We start from the raw sequence: 25,104 nt of genomic DNA on the forward strand, positions 1-25,104 counted from the left end.
GGGGATGTCGAAGTAACCATTCCTTCACCAGTCTTTGCATGTAACCTCTCTGATTAGGGTTACTTGAGTAGTAGCATTCCAACAGATCCACATTTTCATCTCTCGCCCATTTCCGTCTTGTTCCAGTAGCCCATTTGTCTCTGGTTCCCCAACACCTGACGCAGACCTTGTTTGGCCGGGCGACGTCTGAGCCGGCATGTTATGCATTTTTGTGTCTCTCATGGTATGAGGTAGGCAGTAGCTTGAAGGGTCTTGCCTAAGGACTGGATTCGAACCCTGCCCTCTCGGGTGATATACCGATGCCTTATCTATTGAGCTATCCAGCCAGCAGACAAAATGGCTGTCTGGATCAGCCATTTTGTCAGATCCAGACAGACAAAATGGTAATGGCGAACCAACCAGACATTGTCGTAGTGGATAAACAACAGAGGAAAGCCGTTGTGATAGATGTAGCAATACCAAGCGACTGCAACATCAGGAAAAAGGAGCACGAGAAACTAGAGAAATACCAGGGCCTCAGGGAGGAACTGGAGAGGGCCTGGAAGGTGAAGACCACAGTGGTGCCTGTGGTCATCGGGGCCCTCGGGGCAGTCACCCCCAAACTGGACCAATGGCTACAACAGATCCCAGGAACAACATCAGACATCTCAGTCCAGAAATGTGCAATCCTTGGCACAGCCAAGATACTGCGCAGAACCCTCAAGCTCCCAGGCCTCTGGTAGAGGACCCGAGCTCAGAGGATAAGAACCACCCGCGGTGGGTGAGAAGGGAATTTATTATATATATATATATATATACTGTATATATATAGATCTCTCTCTATATATATATATATCTATAATAAACAAACTGCATATAAAGTATTGCACTGACAACCAGTTTCTTTTCATTTCTGTTATTATGAATCTTACAATGAAATAAAATAAAGTTCTCTGTGAAAAGTTCCTCAGCTAAAGTAACCCTGTACAGAAATCTACATTTAATTACACTCAAAAATATGAAAATAGTTACTCACACGTTTCTGTATATCAGAGAAGAAGTTACACTTAGATTTTATGATAAAACGGCCTGCTATAACCTTGCCATATCGTGACGCCGGAGCGTCAGCTGTTGCCTAACAACGCAACCGCCAATCACAGAAGAGATTCCCTCAGCGTGGCGCGAAGCCCCGCCTCTTTGTGGTCAGCTGACCAAAGTGAGGCGAAGCAGCTTCTTGTGGAGAGTCGCTGCGGCTCCGCGGCGTTTAAGGTTTTATTGTGATGTCAGGAGGTAAAGCTGCACTTCATTAACGTCTCCTGAGCGGAAATCAACAGGATTTATTAAAACATGAGAGGAGCCGCCATGTTTCCTTCTCTCTGAGGAAACTAGCTCCAGTTAGCTAAAGTTAGAGAAGAGCGGAGATGATCTGAGTTTGCTAACATCGAGGCGATGGAGGACAGCGACGGAGAAGATGTTACACCGGAGCTTCCGCTGGAGGTGAGTTCATGTTCCACTTCATTCAGCAACAGGTAACAGGTGATCGGTTCCACCTGCGGGGTTCAGCGTCAGTTCAGAAATCATTCATTCATCCTAAATTAAAGAAATGTAACGTTTTAATCACTCATATCATCAAAGAGTCGTTGTGGATAGTGATGCTGTGTGCAGAAAGGAGCTCCAGTAGCAGTCAGTCTTCCAGCGAATCTGAATAAGCCTCTGACTGAAAGCTGCTGCTGCTGGACAGTCTCATGCTAACATGCTAACAACTCTGCACCCAGGCAGCAGAGACGACATTCCACGGCAACGTGATGACATCATCAGCTATTAGCACATCTGCTAATCCAGCTCCTTTGCTTTAGCTGCTGCCCTTTAAACCTCTAGAGACTCGTTGGACGTGGAGCCTCCTTTTCTACTCCTCCCGGATTTGGGGTCGAAGTTCATGTTCTATTTGAGCTTTTGAGACGCTAATCAGCTGCTCCCAGTTGTAAAACCATACCTTGTTGCCACGGTTACACATTATGACAACTGTCCTAAAGTAAAGGAGTAAAACTCCTTCCGGCAGCTCAGCATCCAGAACCAGAGGGAAGAAAGAAAGGCATGCCCACAGCATGACGCTGCCGCCACCATGTTTCACCACAGGATGATGTGTTCAGGCAACATGATGTTCTCAATGTTTGTTTACGTTTTTGGGACCAGAGCAGCTTCTTCTGCACCATGGCAGGAGATTCCTTCTCAGTTGTTTTATTGCTGTTGTTGCTTCCTGTCCTCCAGGACCAAGGCTCCAGGTTAGCACTGGAGCTAATTTAGCTTCCTGATTAGCACTGGAGCTAATTTAGCTTCCTGATTAGCACTGGAGCTAATTTAGCTTCCAGGTTAGCACTGGAGCTAATTTAGCTTCCAAGTTAGCACTGGAGCTAATTTAGCTTCCTGGTTAGCATTGGAGCTAATTTAGCTTCCAGGTTAGCACTGGAGCTAATTTACCTTCCAGGTTAGCACTGGAGCTGATTTAGCTTCCAGGTTAGCACAGGAGCTGATTTAGCTTCCAGGTTAGCACTGGAGCTAATTTAGCTTCCTGGTCTGAAGGCTATATCAATAAATCCATCTTTCTGTCGCTGCAGGTTCTAGTTTACGTCCTGAGTTTTCTCCACTTCGCAGACAGGAAGGAAGCATCGCTGGTGTGCCGCAGCTGGTACGCCGCCAGCCAGGACCTGCGCTTCCAGGTGACCCCGCCCCCTGCAGGTCAAGCGGGAAGCTGCGGCCTCCTCTAACCGCCGCTGTCTGTGTGCAGAAGGACGTGACCTTCAGCTTCCCGGCCTCGGCGGCGGCGCTGGCGCTGGTGGGTGGCCTGGCCCGGCGGCGGCGCTGCAGCCTGAGGATCAGCCAGCTGGACGGCTTCGGCGTCTCCAGGTCGCTGCTGCTGCAGGTAAGACCTGCTGGTCTCACTGCCAGACGACCTCTGACCCCAGGCTGGTACGATCTACCTGCTGTTGAGATGTAAAACCTGCAGTTTGGACTGATGAGGTTAAAGTTCAATGTACTAATGATGACATCATCATCATGGCGGCCGGAAAGGAAACCATGACAGGCGTTGTATTCCCTCAGTTAGAATAAAACTCGTGGAAACTGAAAATGGTTTGTTTCTGACAGAAATGTGAACATGGAAACAGCTGGACTTTGATTAGGCCATTCTATCCTGTGAATCAGCTTTGATCTAAACCACATGGGGAAAAATCATCGAGTCAAAACAAAAGTGAGAAAACAAAAACCCCAAAGTTTTTTATTCCTGGTAGAAAATAAATCTGCTTTCATTGTTTTTGGGCTCAACTGAACACATTTATAAAACTGAATTTTCTACATTCATCCAGGTTCAATAAATTAGATAAAAGCTGATTTGGCTGCAGCAAAGTCGACTTTATTATTAAGGTTTGGTTATGAAAACACAAAATACTCGTATTTAACATCTTCCATTCAAAATAGAAAACCTCCATCTGCATCACTGAGCTGGACGGAAGCTTGCATCAATCTAGACTGGAGTGGAAGGGCCACAACCGCTGGGCCCCCTGGCCCCATGTTGGGCCCCCTGGCCCCATGTTGGGCCCCCTGGCCGCATGTTGGGCCCCCTGGCCGCATGTTGGGCCCCCTGGCCTGCACCATCCCATAATATCCGAGTCAGCATGCTCAGCTCTGCCGCCTTCCTTTGACCTCTGACCTGTTTTTCTGGGCTCTGTGGAACAGTCCAATCCTCCTGTGAGTGAAGGTGTCGTTCTTCCTCAGGTGGGCGAGTGTCTCGGCCCGCGGCTGGAGGGCCTGGCGCTGCCCGGCAGCAGCATCACGGAGGCCTCGCTGCTGGCGCTGCTGCCGCGCCTCACCGCGCTGCGCCGCCTCGACCTGCGCGGCCTGGACAGCCTCTTCATGTCCGGAGCCTTCCTGTCCAGGGAGGAGCACCGGCGGCAGGTACGGCAGCCATGTTGGACGGGGTACGGCGGCCATGTTGGAAGCCGGCTGGCCACGCCCCCGACGCCTTCTGGTGGCCTGGAAAACCAAAAAGTTCCAGCTGCTGAGCCTTATGCAGTTTAAAAAGATACAAGATCTGAATAAACTTGATAAGATGGAGAAATTTTCCCTAAAGATGATTTTAAATGAGAAAGGAAGTTTCCTTCGTCTGATAACACGACACGTTTATGCAAATATAAAAACATTTTACAGGAAAACTAAATGCATGAGTTAAAAAAATAAAATATTAAAGTTTCCATGTGTCGCCTCTGAGCAGCAGTTTTAATAATTCATCCTAAAATCAAAGCAGGAATCCAAGTTATTGATTATGAGTTAATCTAAACTGATCGATCTGATCAATCATTAGTGATTGATTGATAAGTGGTAAAGCCGACTGTTTCTCCACAACATGAAGGCTAAATTTTATACTTTTATACATTTATGTCGAGTGTATTAAATGCAGTTTTTCCTCACATTTTTGAATTCAGACGTAACAGCAACATATTAAAATATTTTATAAACATATATAATATATGTTATTTATATTTAATATGTTAAAATAAATGTCAATATTTCTTTTTCATTCTCTCAATCTCAGCATCAGGCTGGTTTTATCGTCTCTGCTCCATAGTTCATATTTAAATATTCCTCTATGCTTTGAGAAATAAATTTTTCTTCTGGTTTGAAGACTTGAGGCTGTCGGCTCTGTGGCGCCCCTGCTGGCTGGAGCCCTTACCTGCAGCTCTTCATCATTTTACAGATTAAAAACTTCATAAAAATGCACAGCAGATGTTTCTGCAGTCAGAATAAATACAAATAAAGCAGCTGGAACATTTCAAACTCATCTGAAAGGTTTTCAGACTCTTGACGTTCGGGTTTCCTGTCCCGGTTCTGCTGCAGGTCCGCTCGGCTCTGAGCGGCCTGGAGGAGCTGGACCTGTCCGATCTGCGCTACCTGTCCGACCTCACCTTCACCCGGCTGACCGGCTGCACGCCGCGCCTGCGCCGCCTGGCGCTGGCCGGCTGCCACATCGCCTTTGAGTTCGACCCGTACGGCGGCCGGCCCACCGGCGCCGGGGAGGATTCGTCCGCCCTGCTGTCACTGCGCAACCTGCGGCGCCTGCTGGCGCAGCAGCGCGCCACGCTGCGGGAGCTGGACCTCAGCAGGACCGCCGTCACACCCGAGTCTCTGCGCGTCATCGCTCAGGTGAGCCGGGGGTCAGGCTGCAGGTCAGAGGTCAGCTCTGAAGAGGCCCAGTTCTTCAGGCCCGTTACTAACGAGGGTTCCGATCCAGAGACTAAACTAATCCTGTTAAACTGAAGCGATCGATCCAGATGGACTAATTACCGAACTAATCGTCAACTCATGTAGCAATCAATCATCAATCAATCATCAATCAATCATTGAAGCACAGAAAAAGATGAAATAAGAGCAGAAATGATAGAAACCTAAAAAATCAAGATTCTCACATTAATCACCTTTAGCATCCAGATATTAGTCAGTTAATCAATAATTGTTTCATCATCCTTAATGATCGGAGTTCACTAAAGAAATTATGTTTTGGACTTTTAGGCAAAAAATGTTGATTTTTCTGAATTACAAAAACAAGTGAAATTATTTTCTGTTTCTAATGTATAAAATAAGTTTAGTTTCTTCTGTAGAGGAATGTTCAGTGTTGTTTCTTAAAGTGACGTTTATCTGTCAGGAATGCTCCAGTACACTCACTGGAACAGAACCAGTACGCTCACTGGAACAGAACCAGTACGCTCACTGGTCAGACTGTGTTGCAGGTGGACGGTTTGGTTCTGGAGGAGCTGCGGCTGCAGGGCTGCAGGGAGCTGACGGACCGCTCCGTGGAGGTTCTGCTGCAGCAGCAGCGCAGCCTGCGGCGGCTGGACCTCAGCGGCTGCACGGAGCTCAGCGGCCGCTCGGTGCAGGCGGTGGCACGCGGCCTGCGGGCGCTGTCGCAGCTGTCCTTGTCCCGGGACTGGAGGATCACCGAGAGAGGTCAGGCAAGGTCGCCACCCAGGAACGCCTGGTTCGGTTCTGATCCGGCCTTTATGGGTTCTGATTGGTTCTGATCAGGTCTGGCCGAGCTGTTGTCTCTGCCCTCCCTCCAGTCTCTGGATCTGTCCGAGTGTCTCCAGGTCAGCGGGGCGGAGCTTATCAGTGGCCTGACTCCGCCCAGCGCCGCCCGGGCCCGGCTCAGGGTTCTCAACCTGAGGAGCTGCACCTACCTCAGGGTCAGTGGGTCAAAGGTTCTGCTTCCTTCTGCGGGGAACCCACCAATCAGCCGCTCTCTCTGCAGGACGCAGCGGTGTTGTCGCTCTCGCAGCTCCTGGCCGACTCCCTGCTGGAGCTGGACCTGACGTCCTGCGTCAACGTGACGGACCTGTCGGTGTGCGCCATCGCCACCTACCTGCGGCGGCTGCAGGTGCTGCGGTTGGGTTGGTGCAAGGAGGTCAGCGACTGGGGTCTGCTGGGCGTGGCGCAGGAGAGCCGAAGTGAGCCGCACGACGGGACGGTGAGACCCCGCCTGCAGCCACGCAGCAGCAGCTGCAGCAGCAGCAGCTCGCTGCGCCTCTGATCGCTGCTGCTGTGTGTTTCTCAGGGAGACGGTGGCCCCAGCTTCACCCGGACATTCGGAAACATGGGCTTCTTCCAGCCGCCCCGCATGCCGTTTGAGGAGCGCCCCAAGCTGGCGACACTGAACCAGCTGCAGCAGCTGCAGCAGCAGCAGGCCGGAGCGTCGCTGCTGCAGCTGCAGAGGCTACAGGAGCTGGACCTGTCGGCCTGCGCCAGGCTCACTGACTGCAGCATCACACAGGTGAGAGGAGAGCAGGAAGGTTAGCATGAGCAGGCTAGCATGGTCACATGATCACAGGAACCCGTCTGGAGACTAAACTGATCCAGAATCGATCGGTTTAGTTTAAACTTTAAAATCTCCAAAACAAATCGTCTGCACTCGACATTTAATCTGATTTAAAATCCCAGTGAAATGAAAAAACGGTTTCTCCAGAGCTCTGGCCAGACTGTGAGTTTTTCCTTGGAATATTCCTGTTTTCTACAAACAGTTACAAAGTTAGATCTGTGACCTATGACCTTCAGTTGGTACTTCCTGTTTCCTGTCCCAGGTGGTCTGCTTCCCGGAGCTGCAGCGTCTGTCGCTGTGCATGCTGCCGGAGCTCAGCGACGCCGGCCTGGCGGCGGTCGGCCGCAGCTGCCGCAGCCTCACCAGCCTGGCGCTCAGCCACTGTCCCAGCATCAGTGACGGCGGCGTGGCGCAGGCCGCGCCCTTCCTGCAGCGCCTGCAGCACCTGCAGCTCGCCTGCTGCAGCAACATCACCGACAGGTAGGGGGCAGTCCTCCTCACGTGACCCCTGACCTCCTGCAGGCTCTGCCTCTATGGCAGGCCAGTTCCAGCTATCTGAAAATGACATCATCATTCTGAACGATGATTTCAGAGAAGAAGAAATCACGCCACCAGATTCTCTGAAGTGTTACACATCTGTAATTACATCAAAATATCTAGAATGTAATTATGAGAAATTAATTATGATTTTTAGATTAGGAATTAGGAATTTTATCGTCAGGCCCCCTTGTGCTGCCACTGAGCTGCCCAAACATCTGCCTGCAGAATTTTGGGTTTCCTGAACAAAATGTTGAGAAAATCCTTCAGAAATCTGGAAACAATTTCTTGTTTCTTCTCTTCTGACAAACATAACCGTAACAAAGTCTTGAAGAGGTAAAACCTGACGACACATCAACCAGCTGAAAACGAAGCAATCCAAAAATCCTTTCATCTCAATTTCAAATGTTAAATAAATCTGTAACGTTTTGAAAGAATAATTATTCCACATGTCAGTGATGTAATCCTGACCAGTCAGATTGTCAATTCAAATGCAGAAATAGAAATTAAATATCGAATTCATTTGGAGAAAGTCAAAGTTCTAGTTCATCATGATTTTCCTTCAGCAGTGGAGTCTTGTGCAGTGAATATAAATGTAACATTTACCATTTATTTTTGCTCCAGTTGAATCTTATCTGCTGTCTAAAAATACATTAACTAGTCATAATTGAGATTATGACTAGTCAGAACAAAAATTTACTTCCTTACTAGTCATAATTTATCTGAAATATGTTTCAGTAATTAGTTGCAGATGTGATGAATTAAAGCCTCCGTATGTAAATCTGATGTCATTCATACCTGTCAGAATATAAGGTCCGATGTGAACCGGTTTCAGAATGTAAAAGTCCTGAAGCTGATTTTATGCTAAACTGGCCTGCCGTACATCCTGTCGTCTGCAGGACGCTGCACCTGCTCATGCGGCACTGCGGACGCCTGAAGACGCTCGACGTGTCCAGATGTAAAAACATCTCCATGACGACGGTGGACCTCCTCCAATCACAGCTGCCGTTTCTGGAAAACGTCCATCACAAGCTGATTGGTGCGGCAGACCTGATGCTGACTGACTGAAGCTGCAACTGGAGCTTTTAGACGCACTGATGAGTTTTTATTGCTCATTTAAAACCAGAGAGGAAATGATGTGAAGATTTATTTAAAATGATTTCTATGAATGAATGTAGAAACTCAGAGCAGCAGGATCTGCTTCGAATCTTAACTTAAAGTTTATGAATTATTTTCTGATTCTGTTAATCAGATCGGTGTTTCTGTCGACCTTTGACCCAGCTGGCAGCCGGTTCTGGCCGTGACAGCTCAGGATCCCGACGCTCCTCCTGGATCATTCCACTTCCTCCACTTCCTGTTCCGACTCTGTACTTCCCGTCAGCTCAGGAAAAACCCAGGAACTCAGTTGATCATGAATCGCTGGATAAATGAAGGAAACGTTCTGGTTCTGATCCGTCTGCAGGAATCAGCTGGAACATGGTTTCAGTTTCATTGATAAACTTTTGGTGAAAAGAAGAAAATCCAGTAAAACTTTGATGCTTTTTCTACTTTGCTGTTTGTTTCTTCAGCTTTACTAATGTTCAGACTAAAAGATGAAAAATAAAGTAGGTTTCTAATTCAAACTGTTTATTGGTGTAAATTCATAAAAAGCATTAAAGTGAAATCAGTTGAAATGAACCGACCGAAGGTTTCAGGCACACGTACCGAAAAACCGCCTCGCTTAGAGTCACAACACGTCGTCAGCATCATACAGGAAAAATCTCATTCGGTACAAAATCTGTTGAAACTGATGCAAAAAAGCTCCACAGTTTCTGAACCACACAGAAATATAACAGTTTCATTCGCTGCGGCACCAGAACCGTTTTCTAAAAGTCTGGAGCGTTTGGGCCGAACTGGAGCAACGCAACGATTCTTCGAATGTAAAGACACTTTAAATGCATCGTCACACAAGCAGCCGCAATGCTGAAGCAGGAAGAGCCAGGAAAACCGGGAAGAACCAGGAAAACCGGGAAGAGCCAGGAAAACCGGGAAGAACCAGGAAAACCGGGAAGAACCAGGAAAACCGGGAAGAGCCAGGAAAACCGGGAAGAACCAGTTAGTACCAGGAAGTACCAGAGTCTCCTGGCAGCTGGAAACGGGTCAGCTGCTGCTTTCGGAATTAAACCTGGTTCTGCAGGAAGATCTGGATCGGTTCAACGGAACCGCCCTCAATAAAGAGCTAAAATCTGTCAGATAAGAAGAAGAGCCGGGACGGACGGGCCAGAACCCGTCCAGAACCAGAACCTGTCCAGAGATGGCCTACTGCTCCGTCTGGCTGAAGTCGTAGCAGAAGTTGTAGTTGCTGGGCGGTTTGGGCACGGCGGGGGCGCTGTCCGGGATGGCGACGTTCTCCAGGTCCAGGAGGCGGAGCTTAATCTCCATGGACAGCAGGATCTCCAGCTCACTGCGCATCGACTCGCTGCTCATGTCCCGGCCCAGCAGGACGCTCAGTCCATCCGTCCACAGGCAGAACTGACGGGACGGACACGTCAGGACCAGCAGGGGGCGCAGGCGGCGCAACGAGGGTCGGTCATACTCACGTCTGTCCTGGAGGGGGCGATGAAGTTCAGGCTGCACTCCTCCACATCGTAGGTGATGCTGAAGGCCAAATCCAGGACTTCCTGCAGCAGAAGAAGACGACGGCTTTAACTCACCGTCTGACAGCAGGGAAACCAGAGAAGAAGAAGCAGACTGACCTTGGTCTGCTTGCCCTTGTTCTCCTTCATGTGGGGACAGTCCTTCCCGGTCAGCAAACCTTTGATATCTGCCACGGGGACTGGAGGGAGAATCAGAGGAAACGGCCAATGAAACGGCCCGCAGGGCGTCACATGACGCGCTGCAATCAGCACAAACTGATCAATTCAATCCAGTAAATGGGTCCAGAAGCCTCCAATGCTGTGACATCATCATGTAGGCTGTCCCTCATTGGTTAAACAGGGAGTGTTGTAGACTATTAAGAATTAGATTAATTTATTATCTGCTAAATAATTAATGTTATTGATCTGAGGTTATGCTAATTGTAGAGCTATTATTTTTTTCTGAGTGGCTCCTGCTGGTTGATCTGATTGGTTGGTGAAGGAGTGAAACAGTTTTTCTACCATAAAATTAACGTTTATCTTTAAATTTTTGTATGAAGTCAGCTCGGAGAATATTTCTGTTATTTTTATAGGTAAAGAAAACTTTCTGCTTTTTACTGCGAGTGCGTCGAACATCTCCTGAGAAAAGACGAGTTTTGTTTTTTGGACCTTATTATGATGCGAGAGTCGCCACAGAGGCAGGAATCATCACTGACGTTTCATCAGATACGAATCATTTGGTGAGAAGTTTGGTTGTGTTTTAACTTCAGGCCGGTGTATGTAAACTTCTGGCTCGGTCTGTATTTTGCGTGTAGCTCTGCCAGAAACCAGCAGCTGCCGCCGCTCACAGCAGCAGCTGGACTCACTCTTGTCCTGCAGCGTCTCGATGGCCGGGTTCTCCGCGTCTTCCTCCACGTCGCCGTAGTGCAGCATCTTGTGATTGGGCGACAGGCGGCAGTACCACAGTTTGTCTGAGCGCAGCAGAGGAAACGATCATTAGTACTAATCTACGGAAGGCCATGAGGCGCCGCAGCAAGCTCCACCCACCCTGCCGCCGCCGGCTGCTGATCTTCCTGAACATGGTTCCCTGGCAGAGCCGGTTGAGTCTCTGCTGGCGGATCAACTCCAGCAGCTCCGGCTTCAGGCGCTCCTTCAGCTCTCTGCAGCACAAAACAGCTTTAACACAGTGTAGCGTTGAGGTGTGACGCTGCAGTGTGACGCGCCGGTGTGATGCTGCAGGGACTCACAGGACGGGCGGCGCCAGCGTCTCCTCCTGGTGCAGCCGCTCCGTCTGCCGCAGCTTCAGGATCTCGCTGTAGTTCAGCGCGTTGACTTTGTTCTTGAACAGCTCCAGCGACGTGGGCTTGCTGCCCAGCGTCCGGGTGATCTGCTCCTTCACCACCTGCATCACCTGGACAGACAAACGGGCACACGATGTTCTGGAGCGGTCCAGTTAAAGTACAGACCTGCGCACAGCAAATTAGTTCTGAAATTATTATTATTATTACTAATAATAATAATTTTATGTTGTTTTATTATCTTTAGAGAAAAATCCATCTGATTTCAGAAACAAATATCTTGGTTGATTTTAAATAAATTTCCCAGGGGTATGAATAATTCTGGCCCTGAAAACCTCTTCTCTTTAAAATCTCCAGTCAGTGATGGACCGACTGGAACCGGTCCAGTCGGAGCCAATAAACCAGAAGGACGTTGCTGCTTCGCATGGCTGCGATAAACAGGAAGTAACAAACAGGAAGTAGAGTTTGGTGCCTCTGGTAAGGATCCGACCAGCAGTCAGAACTTCAGTAAATATGTTTCCATTTGAAAAGCCAGAAATCACCTCAACATAACATCATTATTTTTGAATTTTATTGTTTAAATCAAACTTTCCTAATACGAATCTTCAAATTAATAAAAAGTTGATGGAAACCAGTTTTCAGGCGTTTCCTGAACATTCGGCGAAAATATAACATCCAGATAAAAAAAATCCTTTTTGGTCAGGTTCTGGTTCTGGTTCTGACATTTCAAATCTCTAACCATCAGCTGAACTCAGATCAGAATCAATCATCCCCAGTCTGCTCATCAGAACCCGACCCAGAACCAGAACCGATCAGGCTGGAGCGGCCCAGTCTGATCACAGGTCAGATCTGATCTGACCTCCAGAAGGGGCGGAGTACCGGACCGGACCTGAGCGGTCTGGATCCACTGAGCAGTTCATTCCAGCTATTTCATTGTGTAAATGCTGATTTCAAACGTTTTTTTAAATATAAAGTCTTGTTTCTATTTTTAGTTCAGTTAATGAAATGATTTTTTGTTCTGGTTTTCACTACAATCTCTTGGTTCCAACACATTTTTCTGTTTCAGTTCATCCTGAGGGTCGGAAGTTTATTACTGATGTGTGGAAGAACTTTGTAGAGGTTCAGAACCTGGACGAACGGATGAAGGTTTCAGACGGGAATAAACTCTGAAGATCATCATTTTGTCCTTTATCTATTTTCTTCTCCAGATCTGAAGATACATAAACATGATGCTCTTCCAGCTGTGACCTCCTGGTTTATTGTGTTCCTGCTGATTCCCAGATTCTTTCTGCCCCTCTGCATGTTTCCATTTGTCCGGCCTAAAGCTGCTTTATCCTCTCACCTCCAGCTGCTGTGGTTCTCTGAGCCAAACCAACCTGTTCCCCTCCTGGCCTGTGGGGGCGCTGCACCAAGAACCACTGAAAGAACCGACACAAAAACCTCTGAAGACGCTGAGAGCAACTTCCTTCTTCACCAGATGGAAACAAGATGGAGGCGTCAGATTTTAGTGTTGGAGGATTTCTCTTTAGTCTTTGGCTAAAGACCAGGAGCCATTTCTGCTGCTAGCGCTAGGCTAGCACGTTAGCTTTGGTTGTATTTACCCAGAATGCCCTGCGCTTGTAGCTGAGTTAATTTTTTTTTTTTTTATTATGAACCTTTTCAAAACAATTGACATGTCTGTTATCACTTTTGCACTGCTGCAGGCTATTTCTGTTTTATACTGCTTTTATTTTTGGTTCCTACTGTAAATATTGTTCTGGGAGGACGGTTATTAGTGTTGCACAAAGTTAGGTTCAGTGACGTAGCTGCAGCAGCCAGGCAGAAGCTGCCTAACTGAGCTGCTGGTAAGATGGTTGCTAATGCTACCTCTTACTCTTAATAATATTTATATCGTTAAAAATAGTTCTCACAGTTTTTGTGCTGCATAAAAATATAATGTTAACTGTGTAAGTGTTTTAAAAACCTTTGGGGTTGGTTAAAATTAAATTGTTACGCTTATAAAGTTTGTCTAGAGTTTTCCCTCCAAAATGTGTTTGTTGGGCCGCAGGACTGAGTGTGTGTAAAAACCCGGAGGCTCAGTGTGTGTAAAAACCCGGAGGCTCAGTGTGTAAAAACCCGGAGGCTCAGTGTGTGTAAAAATCCGGAGGCTCAGTGTGTGTAAAAACCCGGAGGCTCAGTGTGTGTAAAAACCCGGAGGCTGAGTGTGTCCCTCACCGTCTTGTGGGAATAAACCAACGCAGATCCTGATTCCTGTGTGATCCTTTTCACAACTGTTACACGCTGTAGACTACATCCTGTTTTTGGAGCGATCTCTGGTCCGCTTGGCGTTCACATTCAAACTGAACCAGAGTTCACTTCAACCAAACACTGACCAGGTTTGGAGGACCAGAGTTAGCTTAGCATTTACACCTCAACACACAAACCGGAGTTTCTAGGCAGACGGACTGGAGTTGGATATCAGGTCTGCAGCCTCTGGTGCAGCTGCGTGTCTGACCTTGTCGAAGTCTTCCTGCGTGGCGCGCATCTCCTTCCAGGTCTTGTTGAGCAGCTGGATGCAGACGCAGAACAGCTCCTCCAGCAGCCGATCCTGGCTGAAGAAGATGGGGTGGAAGCTGGAGCCCGTCTCCGAGGCTGCGGACACAACGGGCCGGAGGTTAGGACGGACAGAGCCGCAGCGGGTCGTAGCTAGTCGCAGCGCGCTGCAGCTTACGGGGGTCTCCGATACGCAGGATCTCACAGAGGATGAGTGTGAGCTGGATGCTGCTGCGGGCAAAGGGACACTCGTGTTTGTCCTCCCTGCTGCTGTTCTCCAGGACGAACTGCAACACATCAGGAACAAACGCAGCAAATTATCAGCTATGACATCATCATCTTCATCATCATCATCATCCTCAGCGGGCCAGGCCTCACCCTGCTGTAGGCGTCCGGATAGCGAGTCGCAAAGTAAAACATGGTGTCCAGAGCCAGCAGACCAGGCGGCGTCCGCACCAGGTCCTGACCCGGGTTGCTGTTGTTCTGGAACAAACAGGAAGTAATGAGATAACAGAACCGGGTCAGAACCAGGTCAGACCAGAAGTGGGTCCTTACAGAGAAGCCCAGCTTCTTGAACTCCTTGGCGCAGAGTGAGCGGCGGCGCTCGTGGCTCAGGCTGTTCTCGCTGTCGGTCTCGAACGCCGCCTGCCGCAGGCCGTGCAGCGCGTCCCGCTGATCCTGAAGACACACCACAGAAACAGGAAGCGGAACCGGTTCTGAAAAGTTCTGCATGGAGACTTTAAAACAAAGTTTCAGTTCTAAACAAGAAAAGGGTCATAAACTCACTTTTTGTGCCAATTTTGGGTCTTTTTGTCAAAACAAAAATGAAGACGTTCAGCATGAATTTATGGACAGACAGACGGCGGCGTCCCACCTGGCTGTAGCAGTCCAGCGGCGTCCTCATGCGCGCCTCCAGGTGGTTCAGTGTGACCGACTGCAGGACGTAGAGGTAGTGGGCCATTTCATCCTGGACCGGACTGGAGCTCAGGATGATGTCCTGGACACAAACACAGACAGGACGCCGAGGGTCCACCGTCCTTTAGTGTCCTCATGTGAGGGACGCTGAGGACGGCGGAGCGTCTCACCTTATAGATGTACTGACGGACGTTCTTCTTGTTCAGGAAGGCGAACATTTCCTGGAACAGAAGAAGAAGAGACGTGTGACTGCGGCGCAGAGACACCTCCTGCCAGCAGGGGGCAGCAGCCTCTGAACAGAGAGAACCAGAGGAATGAAAGGAGCAACTGTTGCCTGAGGACAACGGGGGACAGAAGGCCGGCAGAGACGGGCCGACCGGATCCAAACCGCTCCGTTTCTCAGCAGAAAACCTGAGTCAGCCTGGAGGGAAACCATCCAGCCAATCAGCAGCATTTACTGCAGCGTCAAACGGGTCAGAACCAGGAAGTCCATCAACGCTTTTCATTTCAACAATTAAAGTTTTTTTACTTCAGAAATTCAATTAAAAACCTGAAAATCAGACATGATCACTGCGTTTCCCATAGAGGAATGTTCTGCTCTCACCGCCTGGCTGCCTCCACCCAGCATATTAACGGAAAGTTGAGTGGAGGGAAAACATGGGGTAGGAAGAAACGTATTCATATTAAATCATCCGAATGTATAGTTAATGTTTACATGAACGTCACTTGGATTATTAATCTGCATAAACTCCGCTCTGATCCGGGTCACACATCGACACCGGTACCAGTACCTGTCTGTCTGCGTCCTCAGCCGCCTGCAGTAAGGCCATGAGCAGAGCCATGGCTTTGGTCTGGATCTGCTGGTTCGCCCTGAAACACCAGCGAGAGAGAGAGAGTCAGGGGCAGGACTTCCTGCCGGGTCAGAACCGGCCCGGTTCCACTTACACCTGCAGGTGGGCGACCAGCCGCTCCATGGTGACCTCCTGCTTGACCTGCAGGAACAGCTGGCGGCTGCTCAGAACCATGTTCTCCAGGATGTCCAGGGACACCTGCTGCATCGACACGTCTGTGGACGAGGAGTTGACGAAACCGGCAATCTGACAGGAGGAGAGACAATCAGGAGGAGCAGGAGGAGGAGGAAGAGGAAGAGGAGGAAGAAGAACCTTCTTGATGAAGACGGCGGAGAGATTCTCCCAGGAAACGATGCCATGATCCATCAGCTCCATGAAGCCGGTCAGCGTGTGAGTCATGATCTGGTTGCTCCTGCAACACAAACAGCTACCGATGACATCACTTCCTGTGATATCAGGACTTCATGAGTCTCTAAGGACACTGTGGATGACCTTTGACCTGCTGAGCTGATTTCATCAGAGAGTTTTTCATCAGGAAAGTCCCAACTTTGACTAGGACATCCACAACATTATGCCATTGTTGGATCCCATCCTGCTGCAGAACCTTTGGTCATGATGGCTAACAGGCTAGCTATAGTGGCTAACAGGCTAGCTATAGTGGCTAACAAGCTAGCTATAGTGGCTAACATGCTAGCTATAGCGGCTAACAGGCTAGCAATAGTGGCTAACAAGCTAGCTAAAGTGGCTAACAGGCTAACTATAGTGGCTAACAGGCTAGCTATAGCGGCTAACAGGCTAACTATAGTGGATAACAAGCTAGCTATAGTGGCTAACAAGCTAGCTATAGCGGCTAACAGGCGCTGTTCAGTCCAGTGAGGTATAATTGATGGTCAGAACCAGATGGAACGGGTTCAGAACCGTCCATCAGGTCCAGTTCTGTCTCATCAGTCCTCAGAATATTTCCCAGAAGTCTTTGGGATCATCAGGAAGCTTGTGGTCAGTCTGAGGTGGGTTTTGTTTTCCTCTGGGTCAGCGGCGGTTCCTGTCTTGAACCCCGACCTCTGGCCTGGTTCTGGTTCTTCTGGACCACCCGTCGGTGTTCTATTGGAGCGGTTCTGGTCCAGGTGAGGATCCTGGTTCCGGACCTGAGGGTGAACGGGGCGAGATTACGTCCATACTCACTCTCTGGAGTCCTCCACGATCTGGACCAGCAGGTTGTGTCCGTCCAGGTTGATGAACTCCTGAGCGAAGGTCACGTCCCGCGAGACGCCGGCCAGCTCCTTCAGCGAGTCGCAGCGCACGCCGCCGTCCGCGCTCTGGATGCCCTTGTGAAGGTCGTCGGCACAGCGACCCTGAGGTCAAACACAGGACACCGGGTTAGAGGTCAGCGCCTGCCAGGTTCCGGTTCTAACGCTATGCAGCTATGGTTCTGATCCGATCCGTTCATGGGAGGTTCTGAATGCCGGGCCTCCTAATCCGTCAGTATTCTTGGAGGATCTGGGTCGAACTCTGGACCGGATTCTGACATCGGATTAAACTGAATAGAAAATCCGACCAAAACTGTTCGCAGAGTTCTGAGAGGAGAACAGAACCACCAGGCCCAACCGGGACCAACAGTACCACCAGAACCATCCAGGACCATAAGAACCACGAGACCCAACCGGGACCAACAGAACCACCAGAACCAAACAGGACCATCAGAACCTCCAGAACCACTAGAACAGGACCAGTGGTGACGGAACCTATCTGGTTCTTCAGATCACAGATCACCTTTCCAGATTATTGGTCAGATTCTCCAGAATTAGTTCAGAAAGTCGGGTCCGGCAGACTCACCGGGGCTTTGGTCAGACGCAGGATGCAGCCGTTCTTGATGTCCAGGCGGTTCTGGAAGCACAAAGCGCCGCGTTTAACCACAACCTACATGAGTTTAGTGCAGCTGCAGCCGGACATCCGTCCACATCACTTCATTAAATCACTAAAATAACTTTTAGAATGAAATAAAAGCAAAAGTCTCAGCAGAGAGAAGTCGGGAAGTTTCTTCGCTGCAGATGTTGCAGCGGCCCCAGAACCGAAACATCTGGTCGGATCCACATATTCAGCCCAGAACCAGTAACATCTGCCAGCAGAAACCCGCTTCTTCCTCCAGCTGCAGCATCATCATCATCATCATCTCATGCTGTTAGAGTCAGCTGGTCTGATGACGATGATGAGGAGGAGGAGACCTTGGTCGGTGAGAGGAAGCGGCCATGTTGGAGCTGCGGTGAGACTGACCGACTCTGTGATGTACATCTGGACTCCATCGGCGTACTGCAGGGCGTAGTTATCGGGACCCGGAAGGTTCCAGCTGAGGACGAACACAATGTCAGCGCCTCCAGCTACAGAGACCAGAAACCATTCAAACAAGAACAGTTCTGCATCTCACAACAGCATAAAACAAGTTTCTCATTTTAATGAGAAATTTTCCTGTTATTAGGTTTTGCTGTAACGTGTTAGAGCAAGAAAAGACTGAATAAAACTGGATGAATCATTAACCTGAAACTTTTACGTTATAATGACAAATTTCCCCCAGAAAACCTGCTCAGCCTGGCAGGCGGTCGGGGCGTCCGCCATGTTTTTGTATTGAAAGATGTTAAGTAGACAGGAAATGTCGAAATATTACTGGGTTATAGTATGCTACAGGAAAACAGCGTCAGTGAAACTATTTAAACCCACAACTAGTCTTAAAAACAACAAATTGAAAAATAAAATTAAGATGAATATCAATTATTTCCACTTCTGTTTAATCCAAATTAAGTCAGCGACTCCATCAGGGCTTCAGGGGCCATAAATGATCATATTTTAACACAGATAAATAAATGTAACATTTGATTATCAATGCTGCTGAATTTGATTTAATGGTTTCAGTATACATGAATTAAAATATTTTAAATTGTTTAACATTTATATGTAAGATTTTAAGGAGCTGGCAAGTTTACTTTGTAAAAGTTCAAAGAACAATATTCATAGTTAAATTGCTGTGTTACCATAGCAACAATCTGATGCTGTGAGTTTAATCTTTGACTTTAAGCTGTTTGTTCACAAATAGAAATTAGTAAACTGTAATTATAACTGATTGTTTTTGGTTTGGCCAGTTAATCTACTCTCTCTCTCCCAGATTAAATCCAACCCAGAAGCTGTTAGAGGTGCTGATGGTTTTAGCAGCACGAGGGGCCCCTAGGTCAGATTCTGCCCCAGGCCTCATGCAGCCTGGGACCGGCCCTGCAGGATGAGTTCAATCTGCTGCACTGAGCAGAGATGAGCAACAAACTGAGATTTAATTCAATGCTGCTAATGAGGCTTTAGCAGCTCTAACATTTCTGTCTGTTGAGTTTTTAACAAGAGACACAGAAACTGTTTTGGTTGCTCCAGTTTATGGGACGAGTTTCTCAGATCTCTGCGCGGCTGGACGCATTAACTCTGTCTGACTAAGTGGACAAAGCATTTGGTATGATTTGATGCATCGCGTAAATGGAAAAATAAAACTAAAAATAATATAAAACCAGCGTGAAGCGTGACTACGAGGCGAAAACTCCTCACCGGCTGAACCTGCATGATGAGGTTAGCGCTGGTTAGTTAACCGCTAACCAACCGGGACACAGACATGAACTTTACAGGGCAGACAGCGCCACACGCTGAGATGGAAAAGCTGTGCAAATTTCTTTGTCTACAATTATAAATCATTCTCACCTCTCGCTCAACGCTCCTCTGAAAGCCACTACAAGTTAATCCTAAGGTTCACGTAGAGCTGCACAACCAGAGCTAATGCAGCTAGTAAAGCATGGCGGCCCGCCAGGCTTATGTTACACTGGGGGAAACCCTGCTTATTAAAGCGTTTTTTGCTTTATAAACAAGAAAGTTTTCTTGGTTTAACAAGATATAAGGTAAGTAGGTTAAACTTTATATTTAGATATAAATCTAGATATATCTAGATCTGCACATGCAGATTACTGTGGTCAGAGTTTAGTCAATCTGAACCGTCCGTCTGTCTCACGTTGTTTCGACGTTATCCAGGTAAAAACTAGATGCAGGTTTCAGTCGGGTGACATCTGCTTTAGAATATCTGGATTTTTATTATTATTATTCAAAGAGGTTAGAACCGGACCAGAACAGAACTTACCCGTCACAGACCTCCTTGATGACCGCAGACAGAGGCTTTTTCTGCAAGCACAACAGAACCAGTCAGAACCTTCAGCATGTAAAACTTCACCACCACCGGAGGAGAACCTCACACGGCCCGACCCGTTCTAATCAGAACCAGCTCGGATGCAAACAAACCCAGACTGAGCTGCTGCTCATTCCGGCCCATCCAGATTATTCTGGATTAGAGCTGAATCGGACCTCATCTGGACCGGCGGTTCTCCACCTCCCCTGCAGGTTCTTGACATGTCGACTGGTCCAACACAGCAGAACCAAACAGTTCAATCTCCTCAGGAAGACTGATGACATCATGACCTGACTGATGACATCATGAGGCCTAGAGGCCTGGAAGTGAGTCCGGGTCTAGCAGCCAATCAGGAGACGGGAGACTCTGACCTGCTGGTCAAAGCTCTACAGCAGAAAGTATTCACACCCTGTGAACTTGACTGGGCTTGGTGAGACGCCAACATGGCGGACGGAGGCTACCTGGTCCAGCTGGATGAGCTGCGGGTACGCCCCGGGCATCTGGATGGCGATCCTCACGATGTCCTTCTGCTGCGGCATGATGGCCGCTACGCTCTGCACGCCTCGCAACCTGGAGGAGAAACGGAGACGGTACGACATGATGAGACGAGACAACACAGGCCTATACACACACCGCAACACACACACACAGCCTGCCGGAGGAGTTCCAGCTGGCTGTGTGTGTGTGTGGACCCGACCCGATCCATCAACCCTGGGTCTGCTCAGACTGAACCGGACCACTCTGTGTGTATGAGCTTGCTGTTGTTGTGAGGACCATTTCTGGCTTGGACTTCTAACTAGGGGTGCACCGATTTATCGGTGCCAATTTCCTTAATTTTGGGAGATCGGTGATCAGCCGATTTCTACATGTGAAGCTGATCTTGTCCACTGATCCTATCTAGCTTGGCAAAGGTCTAAGAATCAACCACTGACCTCTTTTGCTCTCCGGTGAAGAAGGTTTGACTGACAGACCGGCGCTCCAAGTTATGTCTGCACATTTGCAATTAACAATAGTGACCACACCGTTGTCAACTCAACAACTTTCTTGTTGTTGAGCAACATTTAAGACAAGAAAAATTGGTATCAGCCAGAAAACTGCAATTGGTGCACCCCTACTTCTAACCAAAGAGAGGACTCTGTTAGTGATGCACCGATCCACTGCTTTCACTTCCGATATCTGACGATTAGTATCGATATCAATCCAAAACAGTAGAAATTACTTTCTTTTTGCAGACATAAATGTACAGAATTATTCATTTATTTAATAACTCTATTAATTTATTTCATTTATTAAATACTCCTACAGTTTCACAGATTTGGTCAAACATAGAAGAACAACTTTAATCTGTTCAATCAGTGCAATTAGAACCATTTCAGCCCCAGGTCATATCTGCATGTTTGCAGTAACCATAGTAACCCCACTGTTGCCAACTCAGCAACTTTCTTGCTATATTTAGCGACATTTCAGACAAAAAAAATGGTATCAGCCAAAATCAGGATTGGCAGGTCAGGCGTTTTAAAGATCGATGATCAACTAGAAAACTGCAATCGGCGCAGCCCTATTGATATTAGATTGATGCACTTCTGGACTTTATATTGACTTCCATTCATTTTAGTAACTGAATGCCTAACCCAGACAATTTTCCCTAACAAGAACCAGAACCAGAACTTAACTTACCCAGACTTCTAAATGAAACCAGTAGAACTGGAAAAGTAGTGAGGACCAGGAAACGTCCTCACTTTCCATACATGACCTCACTTTGTTGGTAAATGTTGTGAACGTGGTCCTCTAGAGTTAGCAATTACAAGAAAACACACACACACACACACTTCACTCTGGGAGGTCGGGCAGAACCAGAACCATCTGACTGTGAACCACACAGGAACTAACTGGACCCGCTGTGCACTGATCCAACTCACAGAGTAAGCCACTGGTTCTGCTGGTTCTATTGGGACCGACTCAGCAGTCAGAACCGACCCGGTAGCGCCTCAGCAGAGGCGGCTATCACTTTCAGAATGAACCCATCAGAACCAGTTCCTGTTTTTCTCTATTTCTGGTTCTGTGAGTAAAACTGAGAAAGCCTAAACACGGCCTCTCTCTCACACACAGAGGGAGCCGTTGTCCCCCATCAACAGGCGGGTCCAAAAGGTTCTGGTTCTGACCCGGCTGTAGGAGGGAACTCTGGCTGGGTATCTGTGGACCTGACCCGGTCCATCATCGCTGGATCTGCTCAGACTGAACCAACCGGACCGCTCTGTGTGTGAGCTTGCTGTTGTTGTGAGAACCATTCTACCCAGACGGCCCGGTTCTGATCTGTGAACAGAACCTCTGGAAACTCCAGTCCTCTGAAGAGGAGACAATTCATCCACTAGAATCTGATCCGTTTAGAGTCCAAAACCAAGACCAGGACCAGTAGCAGAACCAGGACCAGGACCGGAACCAATGGCTCTGCAGCGTGTTTCTCGGCGTGCCGCCGCAGGTCCGGGCTTGTCCTCCATGTTGCTGAAACCTGCAGCAGAGCAGCAGCTGAAGCTCCGCCTCCTGCTGGAGTCAGAGTCCAAACAGAAGCTCAACTTCCGCCAAGCAGATCATTAACCAGATGATTCTGAACTCGGCCCGACTGCACAAAGGATCTTGGGTCTTTCTGGCACCAGGTGGAAATATTAGGACTCTGATCAGTTTCTCTCCGTTTCTGGTTCAGGTAAATTATGTTTTGGGTCAAATCAGAGTGAACTCTACAACATTTGATATGTATAATATATTTATTATTTGTTTATGTAATAATTTGCTGGGTTTTATGTTCATATCTTGATTGAAGAAGAAAACTTTTACTATATTTATTAAAGAAGGCCATGGTCTTCTTTGGAGGCATAGCCACGCCCCCATGTGTAGCCACGCCCCCATGTGTAGCCACGCCCCCATGTGTAGCCACGCCCCGCCTTTAGCTACACATGGGGGCTAGCCACAGGTGTAGCCTGGGGGGGAAATGTTCAAAGTGTCCCACCAGCAGATTTTTGTAAAAAACATCAAGTCGTTTCTTGACATAATCACGTTTCAGTCGGAATGTGATCAGATGTCAGGTTCCCCGGGTTCTCCTCTATGACACCTGATCCAGGTTCTGGTTCTGATGGGTTTCAAGGTCTTCCTTTCCACTGTGGCCACATGCTTGCTGAGGAGAAACGAACCAGACCAATGAACTGGGATGAACTGGACTGACGAACTAAACTGGATCTCAGTTTAAACGGGGAGGTTCTGCTTCATTAAACCCAGGAGGAGCAGGAGGGTTGGAGCTGCCTGACATTCCTAACCTGACACACACACACACACACACACACACCCTGACACACACACACACCCTGACACACACACACTCTAACCAGAGCACTTCACTCAGACAGGAGCTGGAAGAACCAAACTCAGCTGAAAGTTACCAGATTGTGACCTTTCACCTCTCTGCCCCCCTGCCCTCCTCCGTGTTTCTGTCCAGAACTTTATTGTCCATCCAGCAGCGAGCAGAACCGGGTTCTGGCGGCTCGGTTCGGCTCCTCTTACCTGCTCTGAAAACTTCTGCTGTCCTACGGGAACCGCCGCGGTCACTCGGAGAACATCGGAGCCGCTCCTTGGCTTCTCCTCCGGGCGGAACCAGACGGGTCTGGAAAGCTGGACCTGCCAACCGAACCAACACGGAACCGACGGGGAAGCTCCAGAACCCCCGTCTTCTGGGATTACTAACGGGTCAAAAAGTTCCGGGTTGGCAGCAGTCGAGCACTTCACTTTGGCTCGGTCTGGGTGTTAACTGCAGGATTACGGTGCCGTTTCCGGTTTAGGGTTTTCACAATAAAAGTGGACTAACTCAGGATCTAAATCTGAATAAAAACAGGATGATTGGTCCGATTATTTTACTGCAATAGAAACAGACTCACTGAACAAGGCCTGCATGGTTTGATTCTCTCAGTTTATAACAATAAAGTGTTTTTAATATTTCTTCACTCTTTAATGTTGAAGTTCAATAATAAAATCAGAAATAAAAAAATCAGAGAAGCCAAATACTGCACCCGTTAGAGTATTACTACTTCATCAGATTTTACTCCAGTAAAAGTGAAAACAAAAAGTATTTGGCAAAAAGGCGACTGATCAGAGTTATTACTAATATTATATTAGTCTTAAAAGTATTTTTAAAAGTATTTTTAAGACTAAGACGGGCTTTTGATTAAATAACTTACATTTATACAATAAATGTAACTCATTTCTACCGACCTCTGCATAAAATGCATTTAAATCACTAGAGGTTTATTAGAATATTGATATGGTAAAAATGCAACAGATATGCGGTTCACATAAATATATTGTGCTGTCCTTATTAAAATGTATAAAGTAGTTTTTGAGGAGAGGAAAAAGAACCAAGTAATAAAACATTATTCTAGTCATTTATGCTGATATTCTAACGCACATTTAGAAAGCAGCTTTACTTTGTAAGAAACTTTGACAACAGATTTAGTTTATAGCGAGCTTGATCACTGCTGCCCCCTGCTGGTATTTATTTCTTTTTTAAAAAATCAAGAAAAAAATATAATCCGAGTTTTAAAAAAACGATGCAAGAGAAGAAAAAGCTTAATGGTGTTTTCAATAATCGGGTTTCCATAGAAACCTCGCTGCGTTTTGTTCTTATTCAGTCAGACGGTGCTGCGTGTCCTGACACGTTTCTTAATGTTTATATGAACTTTATTCCGTCAATAAAGTAAAACAGTCCAGCTGTTTCAATGGGATCAGTTGGTGTAAACACTTCCGGTTCTGTTCCTGGTCAGATCCACTCACCGATACCGCTGATGATCAGAACCCGGATCCATTACAACCCAGAATCAGAACCAGAGTGAGGTAGTAATGAGTAACTTTTGGAAAGTACCGTAGTTACTTTTAGGAGCATTTTTACTACCTGTAGCTTCACTGCCAGAATAAACTTGTTTTCACAAAAAGTCACCAGACCTGCAGTTTGTATTAGTTGCATATTTTTAAAAATTATTTTGAAAACTTTCTTTGGTAATTATTTATATGAATTGTTAAAATACCAAAAATTTTACACAACTTTATATTTTGGTCCATCTGATGATTTAAATCTTGATGTTTTGATCAGTCTGTATACTTACTCGTTTTCATGCTCTCTACCCAGCAGTGGCCAGAACCCGGGTCCGTTCCAACCCAGAACCCGGCCAGAACAGAAGAACGTCTCCAGAAGGATACTTTCATCCAGCAGTCCGGGAAAACGGATCTTCACTGGAGAATTACCGGAGCCATCAGAAACTTGATCCGAATCATT

The 25,104-nt window shown here is 47.5% G+C and overlaps 2 protein-coding genes and 1 long non-coding RNA gene across 6 annotated transcripts; 2 read left to right on the forward strand and 1 right to left on the reverse strand.

The window, feature by feature from the left end:
- The first annotated feature begins 1,166 nt into the window (after nt 1–1,166).
- Nucleotides 1,167–9,000, forward strand: fbxl9 (F-box and leucine rich repeat protein). 2 transcript variants are annotated; one of them, XM_032546341.1, is made up of 12 exons: nt 1,167–1,476; nt 2,595–2,696; nt 2,765–2,899; nt 3,751–3,930; nt 4,870–5,175; nt 5,760–5,976; nt 6,055–6,212; nt 6,278–6,493; nt 6,581–6,796; nt 7,104–7,321; nt 8,278–8,417; nt 8,631–9,000. In XM_032546341.1, the coding sequence occupies exons 1-12, from the start codon at nt 1,429–1,431 to the stop codon at nt 8,807–8,809; spliced, it is 2,115 nt and encodes a 704-aa protein (XP_032402232.1). In that variant the 5' UTR covers nt 1,167–1,428; the 3' UTR covers nt 8,810–9,000. The 2 variants fall into 2 exon arrangements, with proteins under 2 accessions (XP_032402232.1, XP_032402239.1); XM_032546348.1 differs by lacking the exon at nt 3,751–3,930.
- Nucleotides 8,988–25,040, reverse strand: elmo3 (engulfment and cell motility 3). Of its 3 annotated transcripts, none has more exons than XM_032546327.1 (21): nt 24,935–25,040; nt 20,252–20,360; nt 19,746–19,786; nt 17,861–17,933; nt 17,423–17,473; nt 16,772–16,941; nt 15,902–16,001; nt 15,684–15,835; nt 15,530–15,608; nt 14,909–14,959; nt 14,698–14,820; nt 14,379–14,501; nt 14,202–14,306; nt 14,002–14,110; nt 13,786–13,922; nt 11,241–11,404; nt 11,041–11,153; nt 10,860–10,964; nt 10,114–10,193; nt 9,958–10,038; nt 8,988–9,889 (listed from the first exon to the last, which is right to left on the reverse strand). In XM_032546327.1, exons 2-21 carry the CDS (start codon nt 20,327–20,329, stop codon nt 9,677–9,679), a joined length of 2,148 nt encoding a protein of 715 aa, XP_032402218.1. In that variant the 5' UTR covers nt 20,330–20,360; nt 24,935–25,040; the 3' UTR covers nt 8,988–9,676. The 3 variants fall into 3 exon arrangements, with proteins under 3 accessions (XP_032402218.1, XP_032402216.1, XP_032402223.1); XM_032546325.1 differs by lacking the exon at nt 24,935–25,040 and adding an exon at nt 23,343–23,456; XM_032546332.1 differs by lacking the exon at nt 24,935–25,040 and having other exon boundaries at nt 19,904–20,360.
- LOC116708706 (uncharacterized) lies at nt 20,367–25,065 on the forward strand. Its single transcript, XR_004336745.1, has 3 exons — nt 20,367–22,491; nt 23,278–24,665; nt 24,958–25,065. It is a non-coding gene; the product is annotated as an uncharacterized LOC116708706 (long non-coding RNA).
- The last annotated feature ends 39 nt before the right edge of the window (nt 25,066–25,104 follow it).

This window comes from Xiphophorus hellerii, chromosome 2 (genome assembly GCF_003331165.1).
Source record: "Xiphophorus hellerii strain 12219 chromosome 2, Xiphophorus_hellerii-4.1, whole genome shotgun sequence".
NCBI lineage: Eukaryota > Metazoa > Chordata > Actinopteri > Cyprinodontiformes > Poeciliidae > Xiphophorus > Xiphophorus hellerii.